General features: G+C 52.4%; 3 protein-coding genes across 4 annotated transcripts; 2 read left to right on the top strand and 1 right to left on the bottom strand.

Annotated features, from left to right (window-relative positions):
• The first annotated feature begins 97 nt into the window (after positions 1–97).
• On the top strand, positions 98–5,758 carry DSN1 (DSN1 component of MIS12 kinetochore complex). Of its 2 annotated transcripts, none has more exons than XM_090128618.1 (12): positions 98–206; positions 285–321; positions 580–625; positions 903–1,145; positions 1,836–1,909; positions 2,127–2,199; positions 2,523–2,610; positions 2,866–2,925; positions 3,926–3,997; positions 4,083–4,230; positions 4,532–4,619; positions 5,576–5,758. In XM_090128618.1, exons 1-12 carry the CDS (start codon positions 172–174, stop codon positions 5,659–5,661), a joined length of 1,050 nt encoding a protein of 349 aa, XP_089984744.1. In that variant the 5' UTR covers positions 98–171; the 3' UTR covers positions 5,662–5,758. The 2 variants fall into 2 exon arrangements, with proteins under 2 accessions (XP_089984744.1, XP_089984743.1); XM_090128617.1 differs by having other exon boundaries at positions 580–631.
• A 140-nt stretch (positions 5,759–5,898) lies between these two features.
• Positions 5,899–8,829, top strand: MVB12A (multivesicular body subunit 12A). Its single transcript, XM_031609084.2, has 9 exons — positions 5,899–6,049; positions 6,159–6,248; positions 6,353–6,449; positions 6,525–6,651; positions 6,842–6,970; positions 8,045–8,142; positions 8,361–8,425; positions 8,511–8,561; positions 8,649–8,829. Exons 1-9 carry the CDS (start codon positions 5,966–5,968, stop codon positions 8,709–8,711), a joined length of 804 nt encoding a protein of 267 aa, XP_031464944.2. The 5' UTR covers positions 5,899–5,965; the 3' UTR covers positions 8,712–8,829.
• A 255-nt stretch (positions 8,830–9,084) lies between these two features.
• Positions 9,085–22,462, bottom strand: ATP13A1 (ATPase 13A1). Its single transcript, XM_031609083.2, has 26 exons — positions 22,101–22,462; positions 21,147–21,236; positions 20,739–20,929; positions 20,352–20,424; positions 19,889–20,044; positions 19,624–19,693; positions 18,888–18,994; positions 18,179–18,308; positions 17,840–17,895; positions 17,166–17,292; positions 16,786–16,923; positions 16,143–16,263; positions 15,652–15,809; positions 15,091–15,266; positions 14,247–14,357; positions 13,534–13,659; positions 13,149–13,257; positions 12,762–12,961; positions 12,309–12,405; positions 11,733–11,914; positions 11,397–11,511; positions 10,945–11,141; positions 10,625–10,767; positions 10,009–10,120; positions 9,626–9,769; positions 9,085–9,426 (listed from the first exon to the last, which is right to left on the bottom strand). Exons 1-26 carry the CDS (start codon positions 22,425–22,427, stop codon positions 9,316–9,318), a joined length of 3,567 nt encoding a protein of 1,188 aa, XP_031464943.2. The 5' UTR covers positions 22,428–22,462; the 3' UTR covers positions 9,085–9,315.
• Positions 22,463–22,613: the final 151 nt, after the last annotated feature.

Genomic DNA, 22,613 nt, shown 5'->3' with positions numbered 1-22,613 from the left:
GCGCGTGCGCATTCACTCCCCGTCGTTCTGTGCGCATGCGCGTTCTCTTCGTATTGCTTTGTGCGCATGCGCGCAGCCGTGCTCTGCTCCGTGCGCATGCGCACTCCTCACAGTGCGCCGCCATTTCCCGGCGTGCACTGCGCCCAACGGTCGCTCGCGCGGGAAGCCGCCATGGAGGCGCGTCCGGAGAGCTGCCGTCGGCTCCGGTGAGTGATGCTGTGGGCCGGGGGTGTGGGGTGGAAGCGGGGTCCGGTTGCCGTAACCCGACCGAAGGCTTCTTGCAGGTCCGAAGAGAGGCGGCAGAGAGCGGCGAGGCTGGAGGTGAGCGGTGGGCGGGCGGCTCGGGGCCTGTGTGAGGAGGGTAAGGGGGGATGGGAGGGTCTGAGGGGGCGTTGGTGTCTTTTTGAGGGGGCTGGGGTGGGGTCTGAGGGGCCCTTGGGGCCTGTGTGAGGAGGCAGAGGGGGGCTGGGGATGTTTGAGGGGGACAGGGGGGATTGAGGGGAGTCTGGGGACTCTGAGTCTGAGAGAGCAATGGGGGCCATCTCACTTCAAGCCCCTTAATGCCTCTTCTTCCCACAGACTTCTCTCGCTGGATCCTTCCTTACAGCAGATGGGAGTGCTCCAGGTAGGGGTGAGTGAGAGAACTCCTGTGTTGTGAGGATGGCCCAGAGCTGGGGCTGTCTCATTCTTGGGGATATTCAGACCCACCTGAACGTTTTAGTGCTCAATCTTCTGTAGGGAACTGCTTTTGGTAGGGATGGGGGGTGAGGGGTGTTGGATTCAGTGATCTCCAGAGGTCATTTCCACCCCCAAAGATTCTGTGATCCTTGTGGGATTCTTCTAACTGGAGATATTCTGTGGTTCTTTAATACTTACATGTTGGTTATGCCTGTTTCTCACAGAACCTGACTCTGGAGAGAAAAAAGATCTGGGAAAACCTCCAAAGCCAACTGACCTTGCTGCTGTTAGCCAGGAGAATGTTACTCCTGAAGCAGCTGCAGGAAAATCATCTCGTGAGAGCCCAAGCCCTCTGAAAAGCCCAAACACCAGCAGTTCTCAGAGCAAACGCCGCTCTTGGCGTCGGTCAAGCCTGAAGGGGACAAAACGTCGGAAATCTCTGCCTCCTTTTCATGAGGATGTTACTGGTAGGGGCTGTTCTGCTCTTTATCAGAGTCTCTCGAGAACCATAGGATGGGTTGGAAAGGTCCTTAAAGGTCATAGAACTACAGAATGAGTTGGGTTGGAAGGAACCTTAAAGGTTATGGAGCCATTGAATGAGTTGAGTTGGAAGGGTCCTTAAAGGTCATGGAACCAGAGAATGGTTTGGGTTGGAAAGGTCCTTAAAGGTCATGGAGTCATAGAATGGGTTGGGTTGGAAGGGTCCTTAAAGGTCATAGAACCACAGAATGAGTTGGGTTGGAAGGGTCTTTAAAGGTTAGAGAACCATAGAATTCTAGAATGGGTTGGAAAGGTCCTTAAAGGTCACAGAACCTTGGGCACATGCAGGGATGGGGCTCCCACAGCAGTGCCAGCTCCTCACCTCCATCTGGGTGAAGGATTTCCCCCTCACATCTGCCCTAAATCTCCTCCTTCACCTTAAAGCCATTCTCCCATGAGATTGTTGTTAATGGGTTCCGTAAGCCAACATTTGCTTCCTCTTTATTTCAACAGTTGAACTTCAAGTAGAATTTTCCTCTTAGGAAACCTCCTTTCCTCTTTTCCCTCCCACACCTCTCACATCCAACAAAACCCATTTTTAGTGTCTTCTGAAAACATTTCTATGTTTGTGGATTGGTGTCAACTCATTCCTCAGTAATTTTGTTCTCGTTTTTCAGCATTGAGCCAAGCTATTAGCCTGGACCTGCCAGAAACAGATCGCCTTTCTATGCTGCTCTTATCCAGCTTCCAGGTCAGCCCCCCTGTTGTCCAAGCACAACATTATTATTTTTCTGACCTTCCATTTGTGTTTTGCTTTGTAGAATTGAGCTCAGAAAAGAGACGGAGGAATTAATTTCTCCTTCAGTAACGAATCTTCCTACAAACACAGTTAACTTTCAGTCAGGCTTTAATGGGTCCTGCAGCACACACAGCTTTGGGGTGATGAAATCTTCTCTGTGTTCTCGTAGTTCTCTGCACAGAAACTCGAGCACATCTTGGAACAGACAGAGGGCTTCAGTCCCGAGGCCTTCAAAGCCAAAGGTGAGTTGTGTTTTGTGTGTTATAAAAGAGGTGAAAAGCACAGCTTTGCATCGGGGTGCTGTTAAGCTGAGATCTGCTGGCTTGGAGAAGAAGAATCCTGTGCTGCTGATATCATCTGAGTGGTGTTTTTAAACATCCAGTTCACGACCACAGTTTCTGTGAGGGGTGTTAATGAACACACTAAGCTACAATCACAGAGATCAGCACAAATGACAGCTGAACACCTTCAGACAAGGAAGCAAGCTGGCGTTCTGCTCTGCTCTTCAGCATTAGTGGGCAGTTGGTTTAAGAGCTGCTCACGTTGCTCTGTTTTCCACCTCCAGTGAGTTCAGTTTCAGAAGACCTGAAGAGATACATAGAGAAACTGAAGCTGGATGGAACCCTGCAGAGCTGCATCGAGAAAGCTGAAGGGTAAGGACTTCCAGGCCATTATTTGTTATTTTTCTGGTTTTCCTGCCTAGATATCTCATTTCCAAACAGTAAACGAGGCATCCTGGGGCCGATGACATTACTGGAACATCACAGTCGATATTTAAAGGGGATATATATATTTTTTTCTTGAGGTCATCTAAAAGATAAAAATCTGTGGTTTTAATCGTTTGCAGAACTCTGTGTGGCGTGTGTGTGATACACAAACACTCCCATCTCTCTGTATCTCTGCTTCAGGGATTCGTCGGACTCTGTTTCAGATGAATCAGTGTGCAAAGCAAAGGAGTGCATTACCAGGTGAGGGCTGGGTATGTGCTGGAGTCCAACACCGATTTTCCTGCCTTTCTAGAAGGCATTTCTTGGTGTGTTATTTCTCTGCAGTTCACTTTCCGTGTGCCTACGTTGCAATTTAACCCCACAGAGGGGATTCCTGCTGCGTGCAGACCCACTCTGTCCTTCACAGAACCTTAGAATGGTTGAGTTGGAAGAGACCTCAAGGATCGTGAAGCTCCAACCCCCCTACTGCATGCAGGGCCATCAACCTCCATATCAAACACTGCACCAGGCTGTCCAGGGCCCCATCCAACCTGGCCTTGAACACTTCCAAGGAATGGATGGGGCACCCACAGCCTTTCTGTGCATCTGTTCCAGCACCTCACCACTCTCATACTAAAGAACTTCCCCCTGACATCCAACCTAAATATGCCCTCCTTCAACTTAAAACCATTTCCCCTTGTCCTGCTGTTATCCAACCTTTCAAAGAGTTGACTCCCCACCTGTATAGAGGCTTCCTTTAAGTTCTGAAAGACTGCATTGAGGAGCAGCCTTCTCCAGGCTGAACAAACCCAGCTCCCTCAGCCTGTCTTCTTATGGGAGGTGCTGCAGCCTCTGCCCATCTTTGTGCCCCTCTGCCCATCTCAGTGCCCCTCCTCTCCAACAGCTCCCTGTCTTTTTTGCATTCAGACCCCCAGGCCTGGCAGCAGTACTCCAGCTGGGGCTTCACAAGGGCAGAGAAGTGGGACAACCTCCCCCTCCCATCCCACTGCTGATGCAGCCCAGGATCCCATTTGCTTTCCAGGCTGTAATCACACACTGCTGCCTCATGTTCAGCTTTTCACCCCCCCAGGTCCTTCGCTGCGTGATTGCTCCTCTCACTCTGTGTGTACACCTGGGATGCCTCTCTCCCATGTGCAAAACTTTGCATTTTCCTGTGTTGAACCTCATTAGATTCACCCAGGCCCACCTTTTGATGGCATCCCTTCCTTCCATGGTGCCAGCAATGCCTTCTGCCCCGTAGGTTTTCAGCTGAATGCCAGGCGTGGGATGAGCTCCTGCAGCGCTACCAGAAGGATGCAGAGGAAACATCCAGGTACGAATTGTGGCAAAACCTTTGGATGGAAAAATAGAAAAGCAGAAGCCTCCTTTGTGCAATGGATAAATACTTTGTCTTCCAGGCAGCTGGAGGAGTGCAGGAGCAGACAGGGCCAGGAAGAGCCTCCCAATTACCTGCAGACATCGCAGGCTGAGGTGCTCAGCACCAAACCCAATTACCAGAGGATCCTGGATGAGCAGGGAGAGGTGCTGAACTGCATGGAGCTGGTGGTGAGTCTCCTGTCACAGTGTGGGGTTGGGCAGCTGTTCATTTGGAGCGAGAAAAGTTTGCCCTTTAATTAATGATGGTAATTTGGATGGGTTTTACTGGGTGATGTCAGGCTTCCTAAAGCAGAAGGATTGGCCCCAGGCACGTTGGCAGCTTCTCCCTACTACAGGCTCTGTTTCATCCTCTTAAGAAACACCATGCATTTAATGCATCTCGCTGCCTTTCCCCTTGGCAATTAACGGCATGAATAATTAACAGTGCTTTTTTTTTTTTTTTTTTTTTTTTAATTATACTATTTTACAGCTGGATGAAATGCAGCAGGCAGCGAAACTGCTGCAGGCTTTCAGTGAGGACAGCAGGCAGTACCTGCGGGGGCTGTCTGAGCAGCTGGGTGAGCTCAGGGCCCGTCCCCATGGGGGGAGGTGACACTGTGTCCCTTTGTGGGTGACACTGTGTCCCCATGGGGGTGATGCTGTGTCCCAATGGGGGGTGACGTTGTGTCCTTGTGTGGGACCCTGCATGGGTGACACTTTGTCCCCATGAGGGGTGATGTTGTGTCCCTGTGTGGGTGACGTTGTGTCCCCATGGGGGGTGACACTTTGTCCCCATGGGGGGTGATGCTGTGTCCCAAGAGGGAGTGACTGTGCCTCTGGAAGGGGGAGGAGGGGGGCTGACTGTGTCCCTTTGTGGGTGACATTGTGTCCACATGGGCTGATGCTGTGTCCCTAGGGGGAGTGACATTGTGTCCCAGTGGGGGATGATGTTGTGTATCTCTGTAGGTGACATTGTGTCCCCATTGAGTGATGCTGTGTCCCAATGGGGAGTGACTGTGCCTCTAGATGGGGATGTGGGGGGGGGGGTGACATTGTGTCCCAGTGGGGGGTGATGCTGTGTCCTGTGTCCCTGTGTGGGTGGCATTGTGTCTCTGTAGGAGGTGACACTGTCCCTGGGGTGAGGCCATGTCCCAGTGGGGGGTGACACTGTGTCCTTGTGTGGGTGACAGTGTCCCTGGTGGGGGAGGAGGTGACACTTTGTCCCCATGCGGGGTGACATTGTGTTCTTGTATGGGTGACATTGTGTCCCTGGGGGGGAGAGGGGGTGACAGTTTGTCCCCATGGGGGGTGACACTGTGTCCCCATTGAGTGATGCTGTGTCTCAGTGGGGGATGACGCTGTATCCCTGGGAGGGGTGGGAAGGGAGCTGTGACACTGTGTCCCTATGGGGGGTGGCATTATGTCCCAGTTTGGGATGATGCTGTGTCCCTACGGGAGGTGACATCGTGTCCCCGCATGGTTGATGCTGTGTCCCAGTAGAGGTGACACAGCTCTCTGTGCCCATCTCCTGCAGCCGCACGGACCTTCTGCCAGCTGGAAAACTCACCGGTGCGGAAGCTGATCGCAGCCCCGGGCCGGAAAGCACCGCCGGAGGGCTGAACTGGGCTGAATGGGGCTGAACTGGGTTTGAATGGAGCTGAACGGGGCGCTGCGGGTGCGGCGCTCCCAATAAACGGCCCCGAGTGGGCGAACTGCGCATGCGTGCCGTCTCCGCCTGCTTCCCGCTTCCGCATTTGAAAGCGTTGGGGGCGTTCAACGCAACGCTTCTCATTGGTCGTTCCGCGCGTCTCTCGAAACGCCGTCTCCAATCGTTTCGTTTTGCGCTCCGCGTCAGCCAATAGCGGAGCGAGGAGCGCCGCGGTGGCGCTCCGCCCCTTTTTACCTCAGAGAGGAGGCGGCCATCATGGCGGCGGAGGAGGAAGCGGCTCCGCTGAGCGGTGTGGGCTGGGCGGCGGGACCCGAGGCGGCTCCAGCGGGCTGGAGCGTGGTACGATGGGAAGCCGCGGCCGGACGGGAGGCTGCAAGACGAGGGTGAGGCTGCAATTCGAGGGGAAGCTCCGGTGCGGCCCGGCCCTCACCCTGTGCGCACCCCACAGATCACCGCCAGCGTTGAGGGCAGCGCGGCCAACCTGGGCAAAGGCTTCGGGCACAAGGGCGGGTACCTGTGTGTGAGCACCGCAGCTCCGGTACGGTGAAAATGGGGCAAAATCGGGCGGTGGGGCGATCCAGGGGGCCCTCCTGAGCTCTAGGCCCGATCCTGGGGCCTGCCCTGAGCTCTGGGCCCCCGCAGGGCTCGGCTGGCTCTGTGGTGACTGACGTCCAGGTGCTGAGCGACCGAAGTCCGCAGCCCCCGGGCTACAGCCGCGCCCCCGAGTTCCCAGAGCCTCGTAAGTGCTTTTGGGAAGGAGCCGAGGGGTTTGGCGGAGCTCCGTCCTCATTTGCAGCTCCTGCTTCACCCCCAGGTTCCGGTGTGTCCCGTAAGAAGAGGCTCTATGTGAGGTTGCAGCCCCGTGGGGCTGCTGAGACGGCCGTGTTTGACATCAAACTGAGTGGGAAGAGCAGAGCTGTGCCACAGTACATGAAGATCGGGTAAGGAAAGAAACCGACCCCCCCCCCTCCCCCCTCCCCAAAACACAAAATAAATGCACAATTAATGGGCTACCTGCCACCATTTGGCCCTATTTCCTGCTGCTTCTTGTGTTCTCTCCCTTCTTCCTGTTCCAAAATGTTCCATTTCCCCATTTTTGTTGTTCTTAACCATTTTCTTTTCTTCCTCTAGGGAAATCGGTAGCTTTGCCATCTGGTGTAAGAAAGGAGCCCTTCCCAAATGCAGCCCTCCTCCTGTCCCCAAGCCCAGGACAGTCAGCCTGGGGCTGAAGCAGCTCTCATTGGCTGACTCTGAACAGCAGTATGTATACATCGACCTCATCTACTCCTACCTGGAGCTGGGAGCAGGTCTTGCTGCTGCATGGTGTTAAGGCTTTGTGGCTCGTTAGCTGTTAATGAGGGTCAGCTGTGTGCTGATACAATGAGCAGTGTCCAAATGAGGAACACCTGGGGAGAAACAGCTGTAAGCATCAGTCTGAAGTGGGACTGAGCTGATGGGAAAGAGCTCTGTGGGGAAGGACCTGGGGTGTCCTGGTGGCAAACTATGAGCCAGTGCTGTGCCCTGGTGGCCAAGAAGGCCAATGGGACCCCCAGGTGCATTGCCCAAAGTGTGGCCAGCAGGGTGAGGGAGGTGCTCCTCTCTCTGCTCTGCACTGGGGAGGCCCCATCTGGAGCACTGGGCCCAGATTTAGGCTCCCCAGTTCAGGGCTGATGGGGAACTGAGCCCAGCAGAGGCTACAGAGATGCTGGGGGCCTGGAGCACCTCCTGATGGGGACAGGCTGAGAGCCCTGGGGCTGTGCAGCTGGGGAGGAGAAGGCTGAGAGGGATCTGCTCAGTGCTGCTCAGTATCCCGAGGGTGGGAGCCAGGAGGATGGGGCTGGGCTGTATTTGTGGTCCCTAGTGACAGGACTGGGGGGCACAAAGTGGAGCTCAGGGATTTCCATCTGAGCAGGAAAGAGAAGTTCTGTGCTGTGTGAGTGGCAGAGCCCTGGCACAGAGATTTGGGGGAGGGGGTTCTCCTTCCACTGAGAGATTCGGGTCCACGGAGATCCCTTCAAGCCTTGTGGTTCCGTGGTTCTGCTATGGCTGGAGGTGATGCATGTGAAATAGGTGCCAGAGTGTTGAGGTACCCTCTGGGGACTGCTCAGAGCTGTGTTAACACAGTGAGAACTGCCTGCAGGAGGAGCTGGAGGCCTGAGGCAGCACAGTGGGGACTCAGCATCCAGCAGTGGGGGCTCAGCATCCAGCTGGGCCCAGGCCAGGCAGTGCACAGCATTCCCATGGCTCACTGCTTTAGGGGAAGTCAGACTAGGGGAGCTCCAGAGGTCCCTTTGGCCCCCGTGGATCTGTCATTCCATGATATTAATTCCATAGGTCACCAGAGAAGCCCGTGGCTCGCTCTGGCTCCAGGCGTGCTTCCTTCACGCTGCACAACTCAGCTGATGACGGCTCCAACATCTACAACCTCTCAGGTACCCATTCCTCTGTACCATAAAGCTGTAGAAAGCAACATGCCCCTGCTGAAGGAGTTCTGTTCCTTTTAAACACTGGAACCCAGATAAGATTGTAGAGCTTTCCCTTAGCGAGCCTTCTTTCTCCCTTCCTGAAAGCCCTCACCTGCTCAACGCAGCGCTCAATTTCAGAGTGGCTCCTTTGTTGCTGTTAAAATCTCTGCCCCTTCTCTTTCCAGCAATGGATGGAGTCCCTTTCACACTACACCCCAAATTCGAGCGCAGCCCCAAATCCGACAGCAATGTGAGTGTTCCTTCAAGCTGCATCTGTTCTGTTGCTCCCCATCCCACCTCACAACTGTTCTTCACTAAAACCCATTTAATTTCAGGCTATTCTCACCGACCTGACTGTCAAATCGCTCGCTGACATTGAGAAAGAGGTAACTAAACACCTCATTCTCTTGAGGTGAATGGTGGCAACGCTCTGAATTTCCCAAATCCCACTGTTTTTCTCTGATTGTTTCCAGTACAACTACACCTTTGTAGTGGAACGGACGGCGGCCGCTCGCCTCCCTCCCTCCATTTGCTGACACCACTCAGTGCTGCCAGGATGTGAAGCACTGACCCACACTCCCTCCCTCCCTAAGATCCAATTACAGGAAGTGCTGAGGGGTGACAATAAAGGCGTTTCTCTCATCGCCTGCCAAAGTATTTTCGTAATGTTTTCGGGATGCGTGGCTGCGATAGAGGAGTTCCTGGTGCTGTTGCTTCTGTGATTTGAAGCGTGGGGCTGTATGGGTGTGTTTATGACGGTGTTTCTTCTGTGCTTTGACAACACTGCAGTTCTACTCTGAACATCAGCTCCTGCTGGATTTTAGTGTTTCTGGGTGCCACCTTCGAGCCTAATCTTCCCTTCTATATATACTCCCCATTAAAAACATCACAAAGGAAGTCCCAGCCACATTTCAAAATACTTCAGGCTTGACTTTTTAGTTACCAAATTCTGTAAACGTTTCCTGGAGCGGGGTAGTACAAAACTCCCACCAGGCGCTGCGTCCTGGGAACACCAAAAAGTCATTTCACAGAGGTGATTTCCACGTGAGATGGGAGGAAACTCTCCCCGGAGCTCAAGAGCTGCTCTCAAATCATAGGGATGATTTTTGGGGTGCCCCCAGCAGGGCCCTGGCGCTGTGTTCACGAAGGCACTTTGAGTTTTGCTCTCCCCAGTAGGAACTGAAGGATACGGTCCGCCAACAAAGCAAGGAAGAAGTCGGCCAGCAGCACCTCCGTGATAATGATCTTGAACTGCGAAACAAATGCAACAGTGAGCACCGATCCTCCCCTTCCTCCATTGCACAAAACCTAAAAGAGGTGCTGAGCATTGAACCTCTGCAGCTGCTGCTGCATGCACGCTCTACTTAAAGCTATTTTCTGCTGGCTGTGAGAGCCTTAATGGTGTGAGGACGGGCTTTAGGGGGAGCACAGCAAAGCACCACACGCTCACCTCAGTAGGGATTTCCACCAGCCCAAACTGTTCGTTGAATTCAGGCGAGGAACCTGTGAGCAGCCCCACGATGGCCAGCCCTGAGAGGATGATGCTCCACAGCAGCGGTTTGTTCTCCTGCAGGCTCTCCATGAAGGGATGGCCCTAAAACGCAGCGGGAAGGAACTGTCAGCAGGTGCTGCTGTCCTCGCAGAACATTTCAGGTTAGGGGATAAGGAGGAGCGTGGGGCACACAGCTTGATCCAACTTGAACTAAAAGAGGGAGCATTCCTCTGCAGAGCACTGAGCAACCCGTAGGTTGTGATTAGAGAAGAGCAGCACTTTGTTTGAGTATATCTGAGTGACACCATTGCTCCTCTGGATGTGACCGAAGCGTGGCTTGCCTTGTAGTTGATAGCAAACGTGGCCATCTGCATCGCCATCGACATGATGTACACAGTGCTGTTCACAAGGCTGGGCTCAAACTCCTTGTACAGATCCACAAACTCTTCCCGTCTAAAAGAGAGCGGAGCTGGAGAGATCAGCAGGATCACCACAAGCAAAGCTTCCCCCCAAACTCCTCTCCCCCCTCCCCAATTTATTGGTATGACGCACAAATTCAGCCGGGCAACAGCGCTCTGCTTTCACAGCACCCTGCTGCAAGCACAGCTCATGGGAATGGCAGCACTGAAAGGGTTGGGAGGAACTGCTGGAGGTCATCTGTCCAACCCTTCCTGCTAAAGTAAGGAACTCTTGGCCCACACATCAAAAATCAAGTGAAAAAAATATATTTTTTTAAAAAAAAGGCTTTCCAGCAGTGCTTCCATTGGTTTTGTTTTTTTTTTTTGTTAGAGCAGCATGTGATGGCTTTCTCCACTTTCCTCCTTTGAGAACGGCAGAGACGTGGCTCATGGGATGTGGGGCAATGGCTGATGATCTTAAGAGGCATTTTTCTAATACTTTGCTGACTTTAATGGCTCTAGGATGAGCTGCTCCTGTGCTGGGAGAAGGGACACTTACTTGGAACCACTGCGCACCTGGGCACCGTGGTACAGGTAAACGAGGCTGAGGAAATGCACCAGGAACTGCAGCAGCACCGTCAGCACCGTGTAGAGGTTGAAGATGTTGGGCAGCGGGCGCTCCTTAGACAGAGTCTTCAGAGGCTGGGAGCAAAAAGCAAGCGGGGTTGGCTAGTTCAGACCTCTCCTTGTAGTTTTCTACCACTCTGGGTTTGTTTGTTAATTACAACAAGCTTCATTTTGGAGATGGGCACTCTTGCAGTAGTCCTGATACAAGAAACACGGACCGAGCGCTGTCCCAACACGCTGCCTTCCCCGTACCTTTGACCTGGAGATGAAAAGGAAGCAGCCAGCCAGCAGCAGCCCCTGCAGCGTGGCCTGGAAGTCGCTGAACTTCACCCCTTCCAAGTAGAGAACGCTCTGGCTGTAGGCCAGGATCAGGGCGTTCAGGGCGAGGATCTTAAACATCTGGAGTGTTGTCACGAGTGTGCAGCGACCTTGCTTGATCACGTGGCAGACTGAGGAGGAAGAGGAAGTGGTTGGAAGAGGAACAGAAGAGCTCTGGAGGGCTTTGTGCCTCAGCCCTCTCTGAAGCAGTATAGGGAGAGGATCAGCAGAGCATCCCCTCTGTGAAAGACCCCACCACCACGCAAATAGGCAAAGCTGTCGGTTTGGGAGTGCTTCTCACTGCTCCACGCTCCCCGCCTCCCCTTATTGAGGAACGGGGACATGCAGAGATCCGCACCAAGCACTCAGCTCCCGCCTGCACTTACTGCACTGGATGGAGGAGAGCTTGGAGGTGAAGGGGGCTGCAATGCTGGCATCACCCAGCTTCACCACCGGCACGCGGTCCTCCTCCAAATCCTTCAGCACCTGACTGATCCGTTCCTGCAGGCAGAAGAGAAAGGCACATTGCACACCTTCACAGTGCTGCCTTCCCCTCTCCCTTCTTCCAAGGGAATCCCTGTGCTCACAGCACAGCGTTGGGATCTCCCCATAAAGCAAGAAGCTGCTTTTCTCCATCCCCAGTCCAGATGAACCAGCAGTACACTCAAGAAGGAAAGAAGAGCGATGACAATTAGTGGGATTTTTGACATCTCATTACTGACCCTCTGCACGGCCAGCTGCTCCTCTCGCTGGGACATGACTCTGTGCTTGGCACCACGCGACGTGGGCTTCACTGTCCCGCTCCCCAGCGGCACTGCAGCGGGCCTGAGCTCAGAGGGACCATCCCGAGGCCTCTTCTTCCTCTCAGGCAGTCTCTCAGGAGCATTGGCCAGCAGAGCCACTCCTGAAATAAGCAAAACATGATCTGTGGGGTGGAATACAGCACTCCCTTTGCTGGCAAACAGGAATCCTGATGGCGATCTACGCATGCAGCTAGTTATGGAGTGACTGCAGGCCTCTTACGTTGGATGAAATAAAAAAGCTTTGAAAAGAGAAAAGTTAGGAAGAATTTCCCTTCTGCAGAGATGTGCTTGCAGCCAAATCCCACTGCTTGCTTGTACGTGAACAGTGGGTATTCCACCAGCACAGAGATCCTTCTTTATCTCACTTTCTGCCCCTAAATAATGCTGGTCAGATCAATTCCAGCCCCAAAACAAGAGAAATGAACATTGATTTTGTGTTTAGGAATTGCCACCAAACTCAGTGGCGCTCACATGGGCGTCCTGCAGTGCACTCACCCACATCCGCGTGCTTCAGAGCTCCAACATCATTGGTCCCATCCCCGCACATCAGTGTGACGTAGCCCAGACTCTTCAAAGTAGTGATCACAAACTCCTGCCAAAAAGAACTGTGTGGTGAGAATTGGCAGAGCAGCTGAGCTGGATGATGCGCCTTGGCCGAGCGCTGCTGTGTGGTGGGAACTCATTGTCTTCCAAGCCACGCTCCAAAAGGTTCACTCTAGGTCTTAATTTTAGGAATGCGGAGCTAAATGGACCAGTGCCTTCAGGATAATGACAGTGCACATCCTGAGCTCTGTTTCTTGCTGCCAGCTGGCTTGGATAGCGCGAGAGGTTTTGCTTGTTGGCTGATAACAGCTTTAGCATTAATCATGAGCAGCACTGCTGCTGCCATACACCAGATGATCCCCACGAGCAAACCAGCAAAATTTGGGTTTTATCAACATCTCTCACCTTCTGCTTCGGCACCACTCTGGCAAACACCTGGATGTGCGGTATGAGCCGCAGCAGCTGCTGTCTGTTCAGAGCCTGCAGGTGAGAGAGACCTTCCCCTGTCATGCAGAGGTCGTAGCGCTGCGTCAGCTCCCGCAGGGAGGTGGGCAAAATGGGGAACACGATGGCACCGTCAATGGACTGCCACTGCCAGGTGGAATCTGCAAAGAGAAGCTCTCATCGTATCCTAATGCGGAGAGGGACAGAGGACAGAGGGTTCTCTGGGACTCTAGAAAGCAAACGAGCCCTTTTCATTATTGGCATCAAGCAGCCGTGCTTATAGTATGGGACTGCAGTGCTCCAGGAGGGATTTGGCTGCTGAAGCTATTCCTGCATGAAATCAGTCACCTTTGCTGGCAGGAGGCTGCAGAATGAGTGTGTGTTCCCTCTGGAGGAAGTGCAGCTCCCTGGCCACGTGGCAGGCAGTCAGAGGGTTGTCTCCTGTTATCATCACTACCTGAGGGGAAAGTACAAGAGGTCAACGTCACTTCTGTGGGCACTGAGAAGAGTTCTGCCCAGCAGGGATGCTGGAGATATTCCCTATGAGGTGTAGCTCAGTGAGGCAAGAAAGGCTTTTTCTCCAGGTCACAGCAAATCCTGTTGCCAAAATAACACATCCATGCTCCTTCCCTGCCTTCATCACGGGAAACCCTCTGCCTTCATTCCAAAGGCACCAAAATTCCACATCCCAAGCTGCCAGCAAGGCCAGGATGTTGCTGCCTGCGATGCTTACGTGGTGCGATGCGTTCTGGATCTCCCTGATGACAGATCTGGAGTCCGTTTTGAGAGGGCAGGAAACCACAATGAAGCCAGCAAAGCGAAGGTCACACTCCAGAGCTTCACGCTTCATCTCTCGCACCTGCCACAGCAAACGGGAGGAAAACCCATTGAATTCTGTGATTGATTCTGTGATTCTGTGAAAACTGGAGAACCACCCGATGCTTTGCCACGGCTGTCTTGTCTGATGGTGGGTGCTTCTTTGCAATGAAAGCATCATTTGGGAGAAAATTTGTGCTCTGAGAAGCATAGAGCAACACCTATCCTCAGCTGCTCTACAGGGAAGACCTCTTGGAGATAAATCTCCAGAGATGGCCCAGAGAAGTGTTGTGCACACTCATCCCCATCTAATAGGAGGTTTGCAGATAAGAAGTTCAGCACTGGGCTTCCACAAGGGAAGAGCTGTTGCTTTACAGACAGGAAAGCAGAAGTATTGCTTGGTGAAGATAAAACTGGGAGCACCTCACCGAGGCCGTGCTCTTCCCAGAAGGTCCAAATTATAAAAAGCAACGCAGTTATCACAGCTTTGAGCATCCACAAACCCAAAGATCCCCCCCACTCTTCCACAACCAAGCTCATGCCACCACTGTCTTGTTTTAAGAGACTGAAGGATTTAAGCTCCATTTTTTTTTTTTTTTTAATTTTTGAAGGCTGAAAAAGAAAGCATACCTGCTGGTGAGTGAGGTGCCCCAGTTCCTTGTAGCCCAGGGCCAGCACTCGTGCCCCCTCGTGTGAGATTTCAGTGTGCACAGCGTGGTAGTTGCTTGGGCACTGAGATAACTGGAGAAAGCGTGGGGAAAAGTCACATTAATGCCGTCCCGAAGATGTAGAATGTTCCAGTATTTCACATTAAATATGGTGAGGGGAGGGGTCCTGTTCAAACAAGAGCAAAAGCGGAGGAACAGCTTGTGCCAGCAGAAGGCATGGGGTATGAGCAGAAGGCAGAACCCCCACATTGCACTGGGGTTAGGCTGGAATTCCCCCTCCCCCCCAGCGGGGTTTGGGTTCAGAGTATGCTCTTTACAAGACAAAATCCCCATGTCTTGAATCCAGGTTCTAGGGTAAAATTCCCACATCCTATGGCTGGGTTCCAGGACAAAATCCCCTCATCCCAAGCCCAGGTACCAGGACAGAATCCCACTGTCCCACATGCAGGTTCCTAGGACAAAATCCCCACATCCTGCATCCAGGTTCCAGGACAGAATCCCTCTGTCCCACATCCAGCTATTATGGTAAAATGCTCACATCCTCTATTAGGGTTCTAAGACAAGATCCTTCTGTCTTGGCTCTGGGTTCCAGGACAAAAATCTCCATGTCCTGAATCTGGGTTCTAGGACAAAGTCCCCTTATCTAGGTTCCAGGACAAACTCTCTACGTCCTGAATCCAGCTTCCAGGCCAGAAACCCCACAATCCCACATCCAGTTTCCAGACTCGATGGGTTCAAAGCGAGGTGTGAAGGCATGAGCCCACGTGCCACACAAGGCCCTTGGCGTCCTGGAGAGCTGCGCTCACCATTTTGTGCAGCGTCTCCGGAGCCCCTTTCACAGCTGCAATGTAACAGAGATCAGCGGCGCCGATCTTCTCATACGATGCCAAGACAGACATTCTTTTCAGGGCACTGGCAAAATGAAAGCGCTGGTGAATTTTCAGTCCCTGAGTTTTAATACTTCTGGGGAAAACTTTCTCATCTGGAAACAAAGAGATCAGGAAATCCTGAAAGGTTTCTCAGTAGCAGAAGCAACATCCCTCCCCTTCAGGTCCCGGTCACGTTACCACTGCTGCAGTGTGAATCCCACCCCCATTGCATGGAGAACTATCAGAACTAAAGGCACCAACCAGAGCGTGCCGTGGCAGATGGGAATACCCACAGCCCTGAGAACGGATTTTTGCTATTCACTGTCCCCTAAATCTGCAGCATGAGGATCTCTGCTGCCCCAGATGTGCCCCAGAATTCATTATTTGCAAGATGCCAGCGTGAGGCGTGGGAAATGGCTGCATATCAGATAATTCTATGCTCAGATCTGGCAAAAAACAGCCATCCATCCTCCCTGAACAAACGCATAAAGGTTTTACCTTTGGTCAGGGTCCAGTCCACTGCCGTCAGCATCGCCTTCTCCAACGGATCCCCCACCAACGTCCCATCATCCAACTGCACCAGCGAGTGGCACGTAGCGATGGCTCGGTGGGTTTCTATAGGAATGTCAGAGACGGGCATCACTTCCTTCCCATCCCTGCAGCACAAAAGAAGAAGGCTGTGTTAACAGCCCCGTTCCGATGCTCTGAAACAAATCTGGGGACTTTTTGCTGCCCATTCTTCCCCCCTAGAATTCAAATTCTGTGATGGTAAACGGCAGAGCTACTCATGACAAGCTGTGGGAAGCTCTGTTGGCCAATGCCCATCATTTCAGCCGTTTCTCCAGAACAGATTTGAGCAGAGCACTCCAAAAAAGGAGCCTGAATTAACACATTTAAACAGCTATGCAGTAAAAAGGCCGAGAGATCTCTCTGCTCCAAGCTAGTGGAAACAAACAAGGAAGCCAGAATGATTAAATTCAGGCACCCACCTGAGCCCGGCCACTCCTCTCACCACCAGGTGGTCGCTGGTCAGCGTACCAGTTTTGTCAAAGCAGCAAACCTCCACTTTGCCCGCAAAGGGGATGCGAAAGGGCTCTGTGCAGTACACATCTCGGAGGGAGAAGAGAGAAATTCTGTTACAGGTCGGCTGCTGCAAAGCAGGGAGAACTCAGTGTCTTTTCAACGCAAAGCAAAAGGTATCAATGCAGCACTTGGAGTCAGTGAGCTCCTCGCTCTGAATTTCTGTGGTGTTTAAAACCAATTTGGCAGCAAAGCCATCCCACGCTGAACATGGTGGATTTCATTCTCCATACATAGGAAGCTGCTGAGCACGCAGGTGTTCATGTCAGCACTTTGGTTTGGCTCTTTTGGACCCCTTTGAAAGCACAAACCTCGGTTCTCCCCCTTGGGGTTAAAGCAAGCTTCTTTCTCACCCACCAGCTCCAAACACCGCATCAGATACCACCACAGTGCAGAAACAGAGCAGCTGACAGCAGCTTCACACCCACCAACATCCCCACAGTTCCAGATGTACGAATCAATCGCAAAATCACAGAGCTGGGAAGGCTTGGATGGACACTCCAGAGGCAGAAGCAGCCTGCATTTTGTTTCTGCCTTCCGTTTGGTACTCACAGAGTTTGGCCAAAGCGATGAGGGAGGTGTTGACGGCCAGAGAGAGCTCGATGGGAAGTTCAGGTGGAACAACGGACGTCAGTATTAATGTACACTCAAGGAAGAGCTTGTAGCGATTCCTGCTGGGATCCTTGGTGCCTGTGGGGTGAGAAAAATCCTGTACCTCCCCCCACAGAACTATGAGCAGCGCCCCAGAGAAGCACACCTACCTAGGAGGAGCTGTGAAAGGGCAAGAAAACCAGCCAGAATGTAGTGTGGGCCCTACCATGAAAACCAAAGCAGCGCAACCCAGCTACACTCTCAGAAATTACATCTGTCCTTTCCACATCCCTGGGCCAGGTCCTGTGCAGAAAGCTGGAATAGGCAAGGAAGAAGCTCACCTTCGATCCAGACGTATGACGCAGCAGCGATGGCGAAGACCAGCAGGAAGAGGATGAAAATGAAGGTCTCTAAGTTATTGGCTGTCACTCTCTTCACCCCAAAGAGGATTGTACGTAGCAATTTCCCCTGAGAAGAACAGCCTTCAGTGCAAGAAGCCAGCTCTGCAGCATGCACTGCTTTGTTAAAAACGTGTACAAAACCCAGTTTTAAAATCATACTCCGCTGTTTTGGTCCCAGCTCTGTAACCCTTCAAATAACCAGCAACCTTCAGCGCCCCACTCCACTGATCTGTCAAAACACCAAACCCACTCTTCAGTCCCTCTTCACCACTGCTTTTAAGGATCCTTACGTTTTCTATCGACTTCTAAAAATGGAAAATCCTACGTTGGCAACTGCAGCCCTTGTGAATGTGCTCCAATTACCCTTTTCTGACCATAATCACAAAAATATGTGGAGCTTAAATTTAGATACAAAGCCTGAACCCTAAAACCCGGCTCCCACGCTCCTGCACCGCACACCAACCCGCTCCTCTGGCACACTGCCTTTGTTCCTCTCCCACACACATCACTGTGATGCCCCAATTTCCATCGCCCACTGCTCTATCACTCCTAAAAGCACCGAATGAACACCACGAGGGAGCTGACAGAGGTGAGCAGGCATGAACACATCTTACCTGAGACGTGTTGAAGCCGGTCCTCAGAGCGTACGCCACGCATCCGTTGTCAACAGCTGAAATGGGAGCAGGATTGAAGACCATGAGCTTCTTACTGCCTTCTGTCTACTGTCTTTGGGGGCTTATCATAGAGAAATTCTGCTCAAAGCTTTGTGTTCCTCTCACTTGCAAGGGAATAAAGTCAACTTGAGGAGGAACTAACAGCAGTCTCACTATTGTGGTGCATGAGGTTGAGGAGAGCGACTCAATAACCGCCTCCAAAGCTGGCACTGAGCCCCATGAAATTAATCCACAAGCATTTCACGCCCCCTCACAGAGGGAATTTGCATGGGTACGTACGTTTCAGTCCCGTGCTGGCTTTCTGGGGTGGGATGTGCTGCACCACCTTCGTTCCACCAAATATGATGTGCAGCCGGGCATCCGTCTGCATGTCCAAAACGTGCTCTGGGCTGAGGTCCTCCACAGGCTCCTGCAGGACAATGTTCAGCTCTCAGGTTCACTGCTACTGACAAATAAATATGGAGCACTCCTCTCTTTCCATATCCCACGTGAGGTGCCCTCAGCTTCACTCCAGCTAAAAGCAGCCCGAGGAGAACCCAGGAATTCACGTTCTCTGGATTCGGAGCCAGACATCCCAGTGTGGGAGATGCAGTTCCCCATTAGCACAGTGAGTTCAGTGAGGGAGGCTCTGAGATCACTACTTCATCATCTCTGCATCTCCCCCTCGGTGCACCAGGAAGGCTTTTGAAGTGCTTTACACTTAGTCCTCCCATCTCTACCCAACCAGAAGAATTCAGACAGGGGAATGCGTGGGAGAACAACGCCATGCTCTTGTAGCTCTGCCTCCAAGGCTGGAGAAGCAGCCAGACCAAGCAAGCATCCAGTTCTCATTTACCAGAGATCATCCCTTGCTGACAGGGAGATGATAACAAGCAGGCCATGCTGCTCATGCCAGCATTCACACAAAGAGACTGACATGCAACTGACTGCAACGCCTTTGATATTTCTACTTTCCAACCAGGACAAAACAGAAATATTTCACACAGACCTTCATCTGCGGCACAGACTCTCCTGTCAGCATCGCTTCATCCACAATGCACCTTCCACGTAGCAGCAGCACATCACATGGCACGAGGTTTTCATGAGGAGATCGGCCTGCCATTAAGACAATAAAACTCAGAAGCTGAGAAGCAGAAGCGATGCGTGGCTGTCTGGAAGGGAGCAGCTCTCCCTCCGTTTAGCTGAGATACAGAAGGCTCCTAATGGTCTGAATCACCCATGGGCTGCCAACTCTACTCCTTGACTCCATGTCTCAGTGGTGCTGAGAACCCTGAAGGTTATTTGGCCTCTGGTGAGACTGGAAAAGTTCCCAATTCAAATCATTTTGTTCCCACTGACACTTCAAAGATGTGAAACGCACCATGGGGAAAGAACCTTCAAAAGGGAAGCACAGCTGAGACAGAGCCCTGCCCTTCCTCCCCCCTTTCTTCCCAGGGAGGTACTGTCAGCAGGAAGGAAACTCTTCATCTTCCCCATCCTAAGCGGAGGAAGAACACGATTTATCTAGAGATCTACCTTCCTTCAAGACAACAAGAAGAGATCAAATCTTAGAACTCCTCAGCTGTGGCACCGATGAGCCAAAGCCCTTAGAAGTGCCCAACCAGGATCGATTTTTGGTATTTTGGTATTTTGGTATTTTTATACTGTGTGACTTCGCTGAATGCCACTTCATGCGTCAGGAGGAGTGCAGTTTTAAAACAGCTCTGGATCACAGGAAGCATTACCAATGGAGACGATATCCCCTGGGATGATCTCGTCGCTGGAAATGGGTCTCCACTTCCGATTTCGGTAGACCTGTAGAAAAATAATTAAAAAATATGAAGATAAAAAAGCATTTTGACAAGTTCTGCTTGCGTTGGTGTCATCTGAAAAACACAAGGATGAGAAAAAGGAACAGCCTTTAACAGTCATGTCCAAACCTCCAGCACTGCCCAGGAGCAATTCCTCAGGCTCTGTGCCTGTGATTATTTCCCCTCTGATTGGGGTTACCTGGATCATGTAGGGCTTGTTGCCCATTTTTCGGATCTCTGACATGTTCCTCATTTGCTGCTGGACCAGGGAAGCTTCAAACGCCACCAACATGGAGAGGGTGAAGACGCTGTAGTACCAATATTCATCCAGGCACCACAGACCCACACAGAACACCTGCAGGGAGCACACAGCACACACATTGCTCTCGTCTCGCTCAGAAAGCAAAAGCCTTCCATTTCCAGGCATCTTTCTCACCTAACAGTATGCATTTTGTTGCATTAAGCTGAGAAAAACCACAGCAGATCGCGGGAACTCGTTAGGCAGAAAGGGGATCGCTCCCACAGCAGTGAAATAAATCATTGTCACGGGGTGAGAACAGCTTTAGATTTAAGAAAAGTGATTCTGCCACCCAAACCTGCAAGGAATTCTCTTTTTGTGGCAGAACAAAGTATTTGCAGTGCCTTCTGTCTGTCTGCTTTACCTGGAAGACGAAGAATGGCGCTGTAGCTCTTTCTTTAAAAAGCTCCAAGAATTCCGGCACCACCATCTCAGCCCTGGGGAAACAAAAAATTAATACTAATTAAATCCTCATTAACCTGAAAGTTCTGTGATCTCAACAAAAGCCTGAGTCAGAGCCACCCGCAGCCCCTGTGTCACAACACCCAGAGACCACCCACCTCTTTCTTTCTATTATTTCCTGCACTTAATTACTTTCCATCTCCTGTTCTCTGCCCTTAAGATAAACCTGACAGCTGCCAAGCAAGGGCAAGGAGAAAACATTTGAAAACACAGCTTGGTGACAGACGCTTTCGGATCACTTCCTATCCTCTCATTCTGAAAAAGAGAGATCTGCACATGGAAAACTTACTTATTTGTGCCATATTTCTTCTCAGCTGCTCGGATATCTTTGTCCTCCTGATAGCCCCGGGCGTTCTGGTAATAACAAAGCGGGTGCTCCACGGGGAAAGCGACAGGAAGAAACTGCTTCTTGCCATTTATCTCATAGGAGTATTTGATTTTCTGAAACTCAAAGGAGAGAGCCTCCTGCCCGTCCTCATCCTGCAGAAAGAGAACAAAAACAACTACTGAACACGCACCAGAAAGAACAGAAACCCCAACTCCTCACGTCCCTTCACTGCTGTGGGATTCTGCCTGCTGTACAGACAGGAAACACAGTGTGATCTTTGACATCCCCATAGCGACCGATTACAGCTGACACTTCCCAAACCAGTTAAGCCAGGAGCAAAGGAACAGCAGCTCTGCATCTCTGACTCACCTGGTCTCTGTGGAGCGGCACCAGTTCTACAGATCCGTTATTGGGGGTTGGCACAACTTTAGCCAATGTGGCTTTCTTAGGGCTGGGTTCCTGAAACACAACACAAACATGTCACAAAGCAAATCACAGAGCACCAGTTTTGGTGAAAAGCCAGAGGAAGCCCTGCTGGATCACATCAAGACACCCAGAACAAAGCAATCTTTGTCCTTTGGTGCTTTATTTTGCAGAGCTGAGGTGAGGATTGGGAGAATCCACCCTCAAAATGGAACCCGCCAACAAAGGAGCTGCACTCAATACTCGATCTGCAGTCACGACACAGGTGGCAGTAAAACGGGGCTACAGCAGAACAAACAGTGATCCCAAGCAACAGATGGAACACAGAAGAGTGGAACAGCTTGAGTTGGAAGGGTCCTTCAAGATCACAGAACTATGAAATGCATTGGGTTGGAAGGGTCCTGAGAGATCACAGAGCCATGGAATGGGTTGGAAGGGCCCTGAAAAATCACAGAAGCACAGAATGGGTTGGAAGGGCCCTGAAAGATCAGAGAGCCAAGGAATGGATTGGAAGGGTCCTTAAAGATCACAGAGCCATGGAATGGGTTGGAAGGGTCCTGAAAAATCACAGAAGCACGGAATGGGTTGGAAGGGTCCTGAAAGATCACAGAAGCACGGAATGGGTTGAAAAGGTCCTGAAAGATCACAGAAGCACGGAATGGATTGGAAGGGTCCTGAAAGATCACAGAGCCACAGAATGGATTGGAAGGGTCCTTAAAGACCCTCAAACCGCAGAATCACAGCACAGCTGGGTTGGAAAGACCCAAAGCCCCCTCCCGCCCCCCCCTCACACCGCCCCACGCCCCACCCCCGTCCTCGGGCCCCTCCAGGCTCGGAGCACGCACAGCTCCGGGCGTCACCGCCGTGTCCCCCCCTCCCTTCAACTCCCCCCCAACTCACCCGAACGCACGTGAGCGCGCAATGCGCGTGCACCGACCACAGCCCCGACAGCGCCGTCAGCAGATGAAGGACACCGATAGCGGCCAACGCCAACAGCGCGGCCTCAGGGGGAGCCGGGCCCGGGCCCTGCGCTTCCTCCTCCGCCGCCGCCGCCGCTTCCCCCCACGCTGCCCACACCCGCGGCCCCCACAGCCACAACCAGGCCGGGTAGAGCCCCGCCACGAAGGGCAGCACGGTGCCGTGGAGGAGCCGCGGCCGCCGGCGGTACAGCGTCACCGACGAGACCAGCTCGTCCGCGGGGCCCGGAGCCGGACCGGCCGCCGCCATCTTCCTAGGGACCGCCTGCAGACGGCGCACTTCCGCTTCCGTTAGGGAGAAGCCGCGCTTGCGCAGTAGGGTACGCGAGAGCGCGTGAGACGGGGAGGGGAGGGGAGAGAGAGCAAAGACTGCGCGTGCGCAAAATAAAGCCGCGTGAGCGCTCGGGAGTTTGGCGCACGCGTAGTGCGGCGATCG

The sequence above is a fragment of the Phasianus colchicus genome, chromosome 34 (genome assembly GCF_987193195.1).
Source record: "Phasianus colchicus chromosome 34, bPhaCol1.hap1.1, whole genome shotgun sequence".
NCBI lineage: Eukaryota > Metazoa > Chordata > Aves > Galliformes > Phasianidae > Phasianus > Phasianus colchicus.
Note: the sequence above shows the minus strand (reverse complement) of the source record. Positions and strands in the feature narration are given on the sequence as shown.